General features: G+C 45.9%; 1 protein-coding gene across 1 annotated transcript in view; it reads left to right on the top strand.

The window, feature by feature from the left end:
* LOC140208212 (uncharacterized) overlaps nt 1-15,491 on the top strand; it is a 165,311-nt gene that overhangs the window by 95,870 nt on the left and 53,950 nt on the right. Inside the window, exon 3 of the mRNA XM_072276721.1 lies at nt 5,057-6,070. Coding sequence (XP_072132822.1) covers nt 5,057-6,070 — 1,014 coding nt within the window. The remainder of the gene's footprint in view (nt 1-5,056; nt 6,071-15,491) is intronic.

Here is a 15,491-nt window from a genome sequence, read left to right as displayed (position 1 = left end):
TGTAGAATAGGTTAAGTTCGTCAGGAAGAGAAGTGCCGCAGTTATTGATATTCCCAGCCTTTTCTTTGCACCCAGTGATCTCACTTAGACCCTGCCATAGTCTACTGGCATCCCTCTGGTTAGCCTGGGCTTCCAACTTGGCTCGATATTGCCTCTTGGCGCCCTTAATGGCTTTCCGGGGTTCACGCCTGGATTCTGTGTAGCGACTGGTATCCCCGGACCTAAAAGCCGCAGCTCCAGCCTTTAAAAGAGACTTGACCTCATAATTCATCCAAGGTTTCCGGTTAGGGAATACCCGGATCATCTTGCGAGACACACAGTCCCCCGTGCATTTCCAAATAAAGTCCGTGACAGCTGAGGCATACTCATCGAGGTTAGCTGCCGAGTCCTTGTATACTAACCAGTCCACCAATTCAAAACAGTCACGGAGGACCTCATCCGTTTCCTCCGTCCAATGTGACACTACTTTTGACACCGTGACCTCCCGCTTCAGTTTCTGTTTGTAAGCCGGGAGGAGGAGAACGGCCTGATGGTCCGATTTTCCGAAGTGAGGTCGTGGGACGGAACGGTAGGCATCCTTGACTGCTGTGTAGCAGTGGTCAAGTATATTCGGGCCTCTAGTGGGGCAGGAGACATGTTGGTATAACTTTGGCAGCGCCTTTCTGAGGTTGGCCTGGTTAAAGTTCCCGGCTGTAATGAGCAAAGCCTCCGGATACCTGGTCTCAAGTTCACTGATGTTGGCATACAGTATGTTCAGAGCACACTCCACGTCCGCCTGGGGGGGAATGTAGACCGCTGTCAGTATGACCGAGGTGAATTCCCGTGGCAGATAGTAGGGATGACACTTCACCGACAGGTGTTCCAGGTCCGGGCTGCAGGAACTTGTCAGTGCCACTGTGTCCGAGCACCACCCAGTGTTGATCAGTAGGCAGACACCACCTCCCCTCGCCTTGCCCGAAGATGCCGTGTGGTCCCTGCAATGGATCGAAAATCTCTCTGGTCGGATAGCACAGTCGGGGGTGGCAGGGGAGAGCCAGGTCTCGGTGAAACAGAATACACAGCAGTTCTGCATCTCCCTGCAGTAGGTGAGTCTCCCTTTAGGATCATTCACCTTGTTCTCTCTGGCTTGCACATTAGCTGGTAGGTTGGTGGGCATAGGGACTCTGAAGCCCCTTGGCTTCAATCTGTTCAGCAGCCCAGTTCTTTTCCCACGTTTCCTTGGTAAATAGTGCATCTTTCCAGGTCTCCATCGATGCAGTGTGTTGTTGTCAGCTCTTTGAGGTTGGTGGACGCATCCCACTGGGTTGGATCAGTGGGTTTCGTCGTTGGGAGCTCCAGGTCGGACCAAGTGACGGGGGAGGCTCCGCTGCCACTTCCAGCTGCCGGGGGCCCGGGCTGTCGATTGGGTCGGGCCCCGAAGCCGACACTTAATCCCGGATGGCCGGGCTCCTGGTTGAAACAAGTCCGTAAGCCGAGTCACTGTTGTGGAGGCCTCTGCTCCAGCCGAGCCTCGGGCTCGATTTCCGAGGTCGGCGGCGGAGGCCTCACTTCCGGCAGCTGTGGATAGCCACCAATGGGGTTTTACGGTGCTCGCCCTGGGGAAGCGTCTGGGGTTCCTTGAGGTCTCTGCCGTCACTTCTGTGTGGTCGTCTGCTCTGGAGAGTTGCTGGTCGAAATGGGCCGTGTCTCTAAGTGCTTCGGCACGGTAGCAGACCACAGATCTCCGGGAATGTGGTGGGCCTCGCTGGTTAGGTCCAGGTGTGGTCCGGAGTCTAAGAAGCAATTCTGGCGTGGTGGTCTCCAGCTGGGTCAGTAGCTTCGCCAAGGTGTTGTTGATCTTGCTAGATGTAGCAGATTGGAGGTTTAGAAGGGTTTCTTGTGTATAGGACAGTGGAGAGGGCAGTTTGCTCAGCAGAGCATGCACAGAGTCGCCAGTCATTTACATGAGTAGAAATCTTTACGTTACATCTCCATCTAAATGTGCAATGTGTAATTTTCATAATTTACAACAGATATTTTATACATAGGATCGCCAATATATCATAGAAATGCAATTGTATCAGCATGAATTAATCAGTCTGATGGCCTGGTGGAAGATGATGTCCCGGAGCCTGTTGGTCATTTTGCTGTGGTACCGTTTCCTGGATGGTAACAGCAGGGACAGTTTGTGGTTGTGGTGAATTGGGTCCCCAATATCCTTTGGGCCCTTTTTACACACCTGTCTCTGTAAATGTCCTGAATAGTGGGAAGTTCACATCTACAAATGCGCTGGGCTGTCCGCACCACTCTCTGCAGGTTCCTGCGATTAAGGGAAGTACAGTTCCCATACCAGGCAGTGATGCAGCCGGTCAGGATGCTCCCAATTGTGTCCCTGTAGAAAGTTCCTAGGATTTGGGGCCCCATCCCAAACTTCTTCAACCGTCTGAGGTGAAAGAGGTGCTGTTGTGCTCTTTTCACAACACAGCCGCTCTGTACAGACCATGTGAGATCCTCGGTGATGTTTATGCCGAGGAACTTAAAGCTGTTCACCCTCTCAACCCCAGATCCATTGATGTCAATAGGGGTTAGCCTGTCTCCATTCCTCCTGTCGTCCACAATCTGCTCCTTTGTTTTTGTGACAATGGGGGAGAGTCTGTTTTCTTGGCACCAGTCAGATGTTGTTCAGACATCAGACACAGTCAGCAATCAAATGGTTGAGCATGGTGCGATGAATGTGCTGAGCTGTGTATATCACAATGCAAGAAGCATCGTAGGAAAGCCAGATGAGCTCAGGACAGGGAATTATGTTATTGCAGCCATTATTGGTACTTGGTTGCACTCAACAATCTGAGGGATTTAGAGGAACAAATTTGTAGAGAGATCGCAGACCATGTCAAGAAACAAAGGTTGATTCAGTAAGAGATTTTAACTTTCCATATACTGACTGGGACTCCCATACTGTAAAAGGACTAGATGGGGTAGAGTTTGTCAAATGTGCCCTTAATCAGTAAGTAGAATTCCTGACGTAGAAGCTGTTAGGAAATGATCCAGGGCTGGTGACAGAAATTAATGATCATAATGCCATGAGATTCAAAGTAAATATGGCAAAAAGGAGGTCTGGACCACAGGTTGAGATTCTAAATCGGAGAAAGGTCAATTTTGATGGTATCAGAAAGGATCTGACAAGTGTGGTTTGGGACCGGCTGATTCCTGGCAAAGGAGTACTTGTAAGTGGGAAGCCTTCAGAAGTGAAATTTTGAGGGTGTCTAGTTTGTCTGTGCCTGTCAAAATAAAAGTTGAAAGGTAACTGGTGCAGGGAACTTGCCTTTCAAGAGATATTGAGGCCCCAGATATTTTATTCCTCTAAATTCCTCAGACTATTGGGTGCTAACAAGACTCATTTAATGACTACAATATCATAGTTCCACGCCCTGTGCTCATCTGACTTTATATTTAGTCATCTTCTGTTGGTTTCTAAAAGCTTCCCAATAGGTTTTTCCTCTTTTGTTTGCCCTTTCTTTTGCTTTTATGTTGGCTTTGGCTTCTCATTTCATCCACAGTTGTGTCCTCCTGCCTTTCCAATGCTTCCACTTCTTTGGGATGTATCGGTCACTCAGCTCCGGAATTGCTCCCAGAAACTCCAGCCGTTGCTGCTTCGTTGTCACTCCCAACTCTTCCCTTCCAGACAAGTTTGGCCAGCTTCTCTGTCATAGAAACATGGAGAAGTTCAGTATGGAAAAAGGCTATTTGGCCCATCTAGTCAATGCTGGAAAAAACATTTAAGCTGTCTACTGCAACTACCTGCACTGTGACCTTCGCCCTTCAGACCCCTACCATCCAGGCTCCCATCCAAATCTCTTTTAAATGGTGAAACTGAGCTCATATTCACTACTTGTGCTGACATCTCATTCCGCACGCTCACGACCATTTCTGTAAAACGCTTTTCCAAATACTCCTGTTAAATTTTCACCTTTCCCACTTACCCATGACCTCGGGTTGTCATCCCACCCAACCTCTGGAAAAAGCTGCTTGCATTTATCCTATTCATACCCTTATAATTTTGTATACTTCTAACAAATCCTCAAAGCAATGTATAATTTCTTGTTTATGGTTGGAGCCTTTTTTGATGTATAAGATGATGAGGGCATTGATCGTGTGGATCGCCAGAGGTTTATTCCCAGGGCTGAAATGGCTAACACGAGGGGGCATAGTTTTAAGGTGTTTGTTAATAGATACCGAGGGGATGTCAGGGGTAAGTTTTTTTACACAGAAAGTGGTGGGTGCGTGGAATGCACTGCCGGCTATTTGTGTGAGTATTTCAGTTACTGTGGGGCCAGGAGCCCATGCAGCTCAGTGGGAACAGGGAATAATACCAATGGAGAGAGTCAAACTGAGCCAGGTCACAGATTGGAGATGGCAGAAATGCCCCATTCTTATAGAGACAGAAAGAGCATCAGAGAGTTTGATGGTCACTCCAGATACCAGCTCTGTGCCCTGTTACAAGATGATTTCTCTCTCCAACTTGTGTTGAACTTCACTGTAACAATATGATGCCAGAATAGACCTTGACAACTCAAGTGACCTCATCTGAAAGGTTGTCCAACACTGATTGATGGATTTTGTAAATTTTTTTTACAGGTTAAAAATGACAAGGAATTTGTCTACAGGAATCTCGAACACAACACGCCAGTTTTGCTGTCTCTGTCCAGATATTTAAGAAGTGGAGTAAGGGATTCACTCGATCATCCTTCCTGTTCAGACTGTGGGGAGGGATTCACTCGATCATCTGACCGACTGGCATGCCCGTCATTTTACACGGGGGGGGGGGAGATCCCATTCATCTGCTCAGACAGTGGGAATGGATTCACTCGGTCATCTCAACTGAAGATCCACCAGCAAGTTCACACTGGGCAAGTCCGTTCACTTGTTCTGTGGGTGAGAAGGGATTCAGTCGGTCTTCCCATCTGTGGACACACCAGTCAGTTCACACTGGGCGGAGGCTGGTCATCTGCTGAATTTGTGGGGAAGGATTCACTCGGTCATCTGACCTAATGGCTCACCAGCGAGTTTACACCGAGGAGCGGCCGTTCACCTGCTCGGACTGTGGGAAGGGATTCACTTGCTCGTCTCAGCTGAAGGTGCATCAGCGAGTTCACAGTGGAGAGAGGCCTTTCACCTGCTCAGATTGTGGAAAACGATTCGCTTGCTCATCTGAACTGAAGGTGCATCAGCGAGTTCACACTGGAGAGAGGCCGTTCACCTGCTCAGACTGTGGGAAGGGATTCACTCAGTCATCTCATCTGAAAGTACATCAGAGAGTTCACACTGGGGAGAGGCCATTCACCTGCTCAGACTGCGGGAAGGGATTCACTCAGTCATCCAACCTACTGGTACACATGTCAGTTCATGCTGGGGAGAGGCCATTCACCTGCTCAGACTGTGGGAAAGGATTCATTCGGGCATCTGAACTGAAGGTGCATCAGCGAGCTCACACTGGAGAGAGGCCATTTACCTGCTCAGATTGTGGAAAGCGATTCACTTGCTCATCTGAACTGAAGGTGCATCAGCAAGTTCACACGGGAGAGAGGCCGTTCACCTGCTCAGACTGTGGAAAGGGATTCACTCGGTCATCCCAGCTGCTGGTACACAGGTCAGTTCACACTGGGGAGTGGCCGTTCACCTGCTCAGACTGTGGAAAAGGATTCACTCAGTCATCTCATCTGAAGGTACATCAGAGAGTTCACACTGGGGAGAGGCCATTCACCTGCTCAGACTGTGGGAAGGGATTCACTCAGTCATCCAACCTACTGGTACACATGACAGTTCACACTGGAGAGAGGCCATTCACCTGCTCAGACTGTGGGAAAGGATTCTCACGGTCATCTGAACTGAAGTTACATCAGCCAGTTCACACTGGGGAGAGGCCATTCACCTGCTCAGACTGTGGGAGGAGATTCACTCGGTCATCTGAACTGAAGGTACATCAGCGAGTTCACATTGAACAGAGGCCGTTCACCTGCTCAGACTGTGGGAAAGGATTCACTCAGTCATATTATCTGAAGGTACATCAGCGAGTTCACACTGGGGAGAGGCTGATCACCTGCTCAGACTTTCTGAAGAGATTCTCTCAGCCACATCAACCAAATGTGCATCATTGAGTTCACACTAGGGAGAGGTTGTTCACCTGCTGTGAATGTGGGAAGCGATTCACGCAGTCATCTAACATAATGTAACTCTCACTTCAGCTAGTAGCTTAATATAGGGGCTGATAGCCCCCCAGCCCGGCCAAACTTCAGAAATCTCGTTTGGGTGGTGCTGCGCCATGTGTCCCCTGTTACAAATCAGTACCCTGTGTGACGTGGTCCTGAATTACCCCTATGAACTGTGCTCAATTACCCCTATTGACTGTGCTTTTGAAAAGAGAGAGAGAGAGAGTTATTTAACATCGATATCTTGTTTTGAAAGAGAGAGAGACAAAGACTAACTGTTGGACTGTCACTTGAAGGCACGAGAAAGAACTGGTTAACTTTAGGATTTCTGCTCAGTTGGAGACAGCACTGAGCAGCTCGTAACTTGCTCTGGTGACTGAAGGTGGTGTTATTTAATGGACACTCGATGTTATGATTTTCAGCAGGTTGTTGACACTTTCTTCAAGGATTTTTGCCTGCTTGGATTTCTTTCACAGAGAGAGGAGGGAGAAGTTATTTGAATGACAGTTGATGGTCAGCACGGGAAGGTAAAATAGGAAGTCCGATGATAGATCTCAGACACATGTTTGGACACTGAATGAGCATTGTTGTGGCTGCAGGAAAAGTGGGTTTTGGAGGATCGATCTGGCGGATTGATCTGTCGCTCTTGCAGTGGAAAGAGGAAAGGGGTTGACTGGTGGGGAGTTGTCCATGAGTCCACCACAGAAAACCGGTACCCTTTGTTAAAGTTACAGTCAATGACTTTTAAAGGATTTTGAAGGACAATGAGAAGATCGACGGCATCAGCTCACCTGAAGACTCAAATCTCTCTCTCTCTCTCTCTCTCTCTCTCTCTCTCCATCACTGCCAAACTCAATACCCTGAACTGAACTGAACTTTACTCATCATCGTAAGACTGTATCTTTTTACCCTTAGACTTAAAGAAGCTTGGTTTTTTGTACATATATATTCCACACTTACTTTTATGTAATCATTACTAACCTCTTTGGTTTATCTACATTTATATTACTGTATTGCATAGTTACTAATAAATATTGTTAGTTTCTAATGATACTGGACTCCAAAGTGTTTTCCATCTCTGCTGGTTCTTCATTCCCGTCATGGAGTACGTGACACCTGAAATTACAAACGGTACACAATGTACGATGAAACGATTGAGCTTTATAATTCTTACTTTGACTATATGGTTACTGAAGTAAACAAAATAGAGAAAAAGGGCCCACTCTCTCCATTCACATCTTCTCATCTCCCCCCAGCAAAAGACCATGAAAATCTCTCTTCCAAACTCACAAGAAAGAACATTTCTCTCATTGAATAGCCCCGCACTCCAAAATCCTGTTATCTCTAGACATAACCTAAACATTGCTGCTACAGAGAAACCATTACCTCAGCAGTGAAACATTGCAGAGAGGCCATTACATGAGCAGTGAAACCTAACAGCATGTTACACTTGTGACACACTGCCAGGTTCACACTGGGGAGAAAGTTTCAATAAGCTGCATGCTGGATATTTGTCCATCACCGTTGCCGAATGCAATTTCGAGAGTGACTGTCGGTGCTGAACTCTGCAATTATTGCTGCTGCTCACCACACCCAGTTCTGCACCCTGGTCACTGGGCATGGGAGGAGTTTCTTCTGCACACAGTGTAAAGGAGCGGCGGATGTGGATATCAAACCACTGGAAAATGATGCTGGAGAGGTAGTAATGGGGTGGGGGTGCAAGCTGATGGCAGATGATCTGAATAAGTATTGTACATCATTCATACTTGTCAAAGACACTGGCAGGAATATGGAGCTCGCAGATGTCAGTGGTCAGAATGTGTAAAGTTACCTTACTCAGGAGAAGGTTCCTGGGAAACAGAGATGGTCTGAAGTTTTAAATAGATCACCTGGACCTGATGGTGATCTGAAAGAGGTGGCTGAAGAGATGTGGACGCATTAGCAATGATCTTTCGAGAATTGTTAAGGAAATTATGTCTGAAGAAGTTTTTTCCTTCACTACTCCCCCTCTCCCAGTTTCACCTATCACCTACCACTTCTTTCACCCCCACACTTCTTCCTCTGACTTCTCATCTTTTTTTCCCCCAGTCCTGATGAAGGGTCTTGGCCTGAAACGGCGCCTGTTTACTATTTCCCATATATGCTGCCTGGCCTCCTAGGTTCCTCCAGCATTTTGTGTATGTGTTACTTGGATTTCCAGCATCCACAGAGTTTCTCCTGTTATTGATAAAAGCAAAAGCAGGGTCATATAATATAGCAAGAAAACAGTGGGAATGAGAGGATTGGAAAGCTTTTACAAACATACATAACCAACAGGAGACAACTGAAAAAAAAACACACACAGGAGAGACAAGATGAAAAATTAAGGTAAGTGAGCCAATAATATCAAGTATCAAAAGTTGTTCAGGTATATAAAGAGCAAAAGAGAGGCAAGAGTTGATATTGTACCGCTGGAAGATGATGCTGCGAGTTAGTAATAGAGCAAAGAAATAGGGGCCAAATGTAATAAGTATTTTGTGTCAATCTTCACTGTGCAAGACACTAGTAGTATAAGACCATAAGACAAAGGAGCAGAATTAGGCCATTCAGCCCCATCGAGTCTGCTCCGCCGTTCTATCATGGCTGATCCCAGTTCTCACTCAACCCCAACACCTGCCTCCTCGGCACATCCTGTAATGCCCTGACTGATCAGCAAACTATTAGCTTCTGCCTTAAATGTACCCATAGACTTGGCCCCCACCGCCGTCTGTGTCAGAGAATTCCACAGATTCACTGCTCTCTGACAAAATAAAATCCTCCTTAACTACTGTAAAAGGTCGCTCCTCAGTTTTGAGGCTGTGCCCTCTGTTATGGCTACCCCCACCATACGAAAAGTCCTCTCCTCATCCACCCCATCGAAACCTTTCCACATTCGGTGGGTTTCAGTGAGATTTAACCCCCCCCCCCCCACCCGCGTTTATTAAACATAGGTCAGTGCAGGAGTACAGGACCAAGGCTGGCAAACACTCCTCATATCTTAATCCCTTCATTCCCGGAATCATCTTCTTGAATATCCTCTGTACTCTCTCCAATGACAACACACCTTTTCTGAGATATGGGTCCCAAATACTCTTAAGTAGAGTTTAGAAAGTACCAGCATTATCTCCTTCCTTATATATGCTACTTCACTTTAAATAAATGCCAGCGTTGCATTTGCCTCCTTTACCACAAACTCAACCTGTAAATTAACCTGCTGGGCGTCTTGCCCGAAGACTCATATTTCATATTTCCGAGGACTCGGAAGTTTACTATAAGCTTACTGACTCTCACAGCTATCTGGACTATTCCTCTTCTCACCTTGTCTCTTGCAAAAATGCCATCCCCTTCTCACAATTCCTCCAACTCCACCGTACCTGCTGTCAGGATGACGCTTTTCATTCCAGGATGAGGGAGATGACCTTTTTTAAGTAAGGGGGCTTCCCTTCCTCCACCACCAACTCTGCTCTCAAATGCGTATCCCCCATTTCACGCACATCTGCTCTCACTCCATCCTCCCGCCACCCCACTAGGAAAAGGGTTCCCCTTGACCTCACCTACCACCCCACCAGCCTCCGGGTCCAACATATTACTCTCCGTAACTTCCGCCATCTCCAACAGGATCGCACCACTAAGCACATCTTTCCCTTGCCCCCTCTGCTTTCCACAGGGATCGCTCCCTACGCAACTCCCTTGTCCATTCGTCCCTCCCAACCCTCCCCACCGATCTCCCTCCTGGCACTTATCCTTGTAAGCGGAACAAGTACTACACATGCCCTTACACTTCCTCCCTCACCACCATTCAGGGCCCCAGACAGTCCTTCCAGGTGAGGCGACACTTCACCTGTGAGTCGGCTGGGGTGATATACTGCGTTCGGTGCTTCCAATGCAGCCTTCTATATATTGGCGAGACCCGACACAGACTGGGAGATAATTTCGCTGAACACCGACGCTCTGTCTGCCAGAGAAAGCAGGATCTCCCAGTGGCCGCACATTTTAATTCCACGTCCCATTCCCATTCTGATATGTCTATCCATGGCCTCCCCTACTGTAAAGATGAAGCCACACTCAGGTTGGAGGAACAACACCTTATATTCTGTCCGGGTAGCCTCCAACCTGATGGCATGAACATTGACTTCTCAAACTTCTGCTAATGCCCCACCTCCCCCTCGTACCCCATCTGAAATGTATCTATATACAGACATTCTTTTTCTCTCTCTCCTTTTTCTCCCTCTGCCCCTCTCTATATACCCCTGGCCCATCCTCTGGGTTTCCCCCCCCTCCCCCTTTTCTTTCTCCGTGGGCCTCCTGTTCCATGATCCTCTCATATCCCTTTTGCCAATCAACTGTCCAGCTCTTGGCTCCATTCCTCCCCCTCCTATCTTCTCCTATCATTTTGGATCTCCCCCTCCCCCTCCCACTTTCAGATCTCTTACTCGTTCTTCCTTCAGTTAGTCCTGACGAAGGGTCTCGGCCGGAAACGTTGACTGTACCTCTTCCTAGAGATGCTGACTGGCCTGCTGCGTTCACCAGCAACTTTGATGTGTGTTACTTATATTTCCTTCTGTTGTTTGAACCGTCTGTCCAATCAGATAATAGTTCTCTAATGTTGCTTTTGCCAAAATGCATTATTGTACATTTCCCAATATTGTACACCATCTGCCACTTTGTTGCCCATTCTTCAAATTTGTCTGTGTCCTGCTGCAATCGCATTGCTTCCTCAGCACTACCAACGCATCCACCTATCCTTGTATCATCCGCAAACCTTCCCACAAAGCCATCAATTCCTTTATCCAAATCATCGACAAATAATGTGAAAAATAGCGGACAGAATACTGACCCCTGGAGACCACTAGCCACTGTTAGCTAACCAGAAAAGGGCTCTTTTTATTTCCACTCGCTGCCTCTTGGCTGCCAGACATTCCTCTATCCATGCCAGTATTTCTTCTGATTTTTATCCTGTTAAGCAATGGGGGTGTATGGGGTGGTTGGGTCCTGACTAAATATCAGGAAATGCCAATAGCGATTATATAGCTTCTGCCGCCCAAGACAACTCCGCCTTCACGTCGGGCTCAGGTCCGGGTGCAGCCTGTCTCGCTGAAGGAGCTCTGTCTATGGCGAGTGTTTAGCACCAGAGAAATAACCAGACCGACGCTGGTGGTGTCACCTAAAATCACTGAAGGCTCTGGCAGCAGGGAGATTGATTTCAAACTGTGGTGGAGGATTGTCTTTGTACAACAACAGCAAAGGTAGGGCGATGCCTAGTGTATGATTCCCAATCGGGAACACCAGTAGAGGTCAAATGCTCTAGTTAGATGAGCACTGCGGCAACAGAAGGCAACGGCAAACCAATGTTGAAATTTCTGCCTCTTCAGTCATGAAAAGAAACAAAAGAAGGAAACCAGACAACAGCGTGAATGGGGTTTATTCTAATGAACAGAACAACACCTCGCTCGGTCGGGGTAGTCACGTGCTGCAGGTGACACCAGACCGTCATCCAGAGACTGTAAGCAATAGGGAAAGGCTAAGGGTAGCAACATGGAACATCCGTATACTTTACCAGAAAGGAAGTTGGACAACACTTTAACTGAAATGTAAAGGTTGGAAGTTGATATCTTCGGCGTGTCAGAAATTAGATGGACCGATAGTGGCAAATTCACTGAGAATAGTTCTCTGATCATGTACTCTGGAGGTCAACAGCGTATGTATGGAGCTGGGATTATTTTAAACAAACGCGTATCAGAATGTGTTATGGGATCTTGGGCTGCTTTTAGTTAAATTGAGGGGTAACCCTTTCAACATTAGCGTAATCCAAGCCTGTGCGCAAACAAATGATGCGGATGAAGAAGATATCAGCAAGTTTTATGAAGGTCTCGACAGTGCTTATGAGCAATGTAAATCTCAGGATATAAATCTAGTCATGGGAGACTTTAACTCCAAAGTGGACAGGAAAGCGTTGATAACATCATAAAACATTTGGATTAGGGGAGGAAAATAAAAATGAAGAAAGGTTTACTGATTGGTTTGTCAGAACCAACCAAGTGATCACCAATTCTTGGTATAAAAACCATCCATGTAGATTGTGTACTTGGATTAGCCGTGGAGATAGACAAGGAATCAAATAGATTTCATTACCATCAGTGAACGCTTTAGAAATAATATCACAAATTGTAAAGCCTACCCAGGAGCAGAGCACCATCCAGTAATAGCTACCATTAACACAAATTTAAAGAAACTGAAACGTGGAAAAAAGAGAAAGGAGTATATGTTGGGAGAACATAAAAATGATAGCATACTTAAGCAGCAATTCAAAACAGCTGTAGAAGAGCACCTCACCGAACACGAAACATACCTATTTGGGACAGATTTAAATATGCTGTACAGCAATCAGCAGAGGAGATAATCCCAGTACAAGAAATCCAACATACCAACAAGGGGTGGATAACCCGAGAAATCCGAGATCTGATGGAACAAAGAAGAATAATGAAGTGTAACACAGAGAACGAGACAGGCAGACCAGACAAGTGTGCAATATTGCAAAGGAAGAATGGCTGAATCAAAAATGCAATGAAGTAGAAAGCCATATTAACAATAACAATGAAATGCACAAGAAAATTTAGGAAATTAATGTAATTAAGAAAACTTCTACAGGATGCATAAGATCAGCAGACAGATCCATACTAACAGACCCAGGTAAAGTATGTGAGAGGTGTATTCAGTACATAGATCTGCTTTTTCAAGAAAATAGAGGGGAATCCCCGGATATTAAACACCCTAATTCTGGCCCACCTATTACCAAAGAAGAAATAACTAAAGCAATGAAAAGCCTAAAACCTGGTAAAGCCACTGGACCTGATGAAATTTCAGTGGAAATGATACAAGCCCTGGAGGATCTGGGCATAGATATTCCTTATGAACTGTTTCATTTCATATATGAGTCTGCTGTATGCTCTGACGATCTCTTGAAATCAGTATTTATAACTCTTCAAAAATTCCTGGAACTCTTGACTGTGAAAATTATAGAACCGTCAGTCTTATGAGCCACATAATAATGATTTTGTTGAGAGTTGTTCTGAGTCGAATGAAAAATAAGTTAAGTCTAGCAACTTCTAAACTGCAGTGTGGGTTTATTGAGGATAAACGAACTAGGAACACAATTTTCATACTACGAATGCTTTCAGAAGGGGCAATTGAATATCAAAATGATGTATTTTTATGTTTTATCGATTTCACTAAAGCATTCGACAAAGTGAAACATGAAAAATTCTTTCAAATTCTCTCTAAACTAGACACTGATGGAAGGAACCAACAACTGCTTCAAAATTTATATTGGAATCAAACAGCAGCGGTAAAGAAGTATGATAATATAAGCAGTTGGACTAACATTCAAAGAGGAGTTAGACAGGGATGCGTTGCCTCACCGAAATTATTTGATATCTACAACGAAATGATTCTCAGAGAAATAGAAGGCCTCGATGGGATAAAAATTGGAGTTGTTAACATCAACAATATAAGATATGCAGACGATACCACTCTAATAGCAAGTGCTGCAGAAGACCTACACATCCTCCTAGACAAAGTAGTACAAGCAAGTGCAGATTTTGTTCTAACCACCAACTGTTAAAAAAAAACAAATGTATGGTAATATCAAAACAGCAGGATATTCCCAACTGCCAATTGTACATCGGTAACCAAGAGATTGAACAAAAGACCAGCTTTAATTACATGAGTAGCTTTATATCAGAAAATTCTGGAAGTAAAGTAGAAATAAAAAAGAAGAATTGCCATTGCCAAAACCAACTTCCAAAAAATGAAACCCATTTTTACCAACAGACACATTTCTATGACAACAAGGCTTAGGGTACCAAAATGTTGCATCTGATCAATCTTGCTGTATGCTTCTGAAACATGGACTATAACACCAGAACTCCAAAGAAACTTAGAAGCAACAGAAATGTGGTTTCTTAGAAGAATGCTGAAAGTATCATACAGAGATATGGTAACTAATGAGACAGTACTCCAACGTGCCCATACAAAAAAGATCTTTACTGAGAGCATTAAATGAGAGGAAATTTAAATTCCTTGGCCATGTCATCAGAAAGGGAGAAATAGAATGCCTTACATTACAAGGCCATATGCCTGGGAAACGCAGAGGAGAAATGCAAGGAAGAATATATTTGGACACTGGGAAAGATCAGATTTAAATGTGCGAGATATCATTGACGCTGCGACGTGGAAAGCCATGACCGCCCAAGCGTGTAACACGCAAGGCACACGAAGAAGATGATCAAAAAGTTATGTTCTCCCAGTGCATGCCTGGACACCGAGTCCTCATGATGAATTTGGGTCTACCAGGGAAGTATAAGTTGGCTCACCGCTGGGAGGCTACGACCTATGTAATGGAGAGTCAACTGCAAAATGTACTAGTTTTCTGAATGATACCAGAGGATGGGAATGGACCTGTCAGGATTCTGCATCGGAACCACCTTCTACCTCTGGGGCAAGAGGTGCGTGTTAACCCAGAGCCTGGCCTGGACCCTACACCTAGTAAGAGGACTCTGCCACAACGCGGAGAGACTGAAGGACTCGGAGGATGAGGTAAAGGGGTTGTGGTATATGCTGCATTTCACCAACTTGCCAAAAATTGATGAAGGGGTTCTCAGCCTTTCTCTCACCGAGGCAGGTGACCTGGGCGGGGCGGGGGGTGGGGGTTGGTGGGGGATTAGCAGTGCTCAGGCAGGCTTGCAGCTGGACCAGGAAGCGGGTCTCGGCTCCAGAGTAACTGGGGATGAAGCTGAGCTGAGGGATCCGGGTTGCAGGAAGGCACGAGTGATAGAGCGGGGGAACCCTCGTCATGTACACCAGAGGTACCCCAAGGAGTGTCTGAAACGGAAGTAGTTGATGGGGTAAGGAGGTCTCAAAGAATCAGCTTGCCTATGTAGGGCCAGGGTAACAGAGTGCTCCGACTACCCCCCCCCTCCCCCCCCCAGTGAGATATGTCACTACCTTTTACAAATGATTGGAGTTGCTGACATCTCGAAATTCCATTGAAAGCGGTGTTATTAATGTGAGAGGACAAATTATTTCCAGTCATGATGACATGACTATTTCGGTGTGGGGAGGGTGTAATGCCCTGGTTATTACTTTTACTGTTACGCTGTATGTATTTCATATTGGCAGTTCTGTAAAAGCAGCTTGTTTTCAGCTGTTTTGGCTGATGGTTGAACATAAGAGATGAGGAGAAATGTGTGCTATCCATTTAGGATGGTTGAATGAAGGGGCTGTTTC

Source organism: Mobula birostris, chromosome 13 (assembly GCF_030028105.1).
Source record: "Mobula birostris isolate sMobBir1 chromosome 13, sMobBir1.hap1, whole genome shotgun sequence".
Taxonomy (NCBI): Eukaryota; Metazoa; Chordata; class Chondrichthyes; order Myliobatiformes; family Myliobatidae; genus Mobula; species Mobula birostris.
The sequence above is the reverse complement of the archived record's forward strand: the minus strand, read 5'-3'. Positions and strand labels throughout refer to the sequence as shown.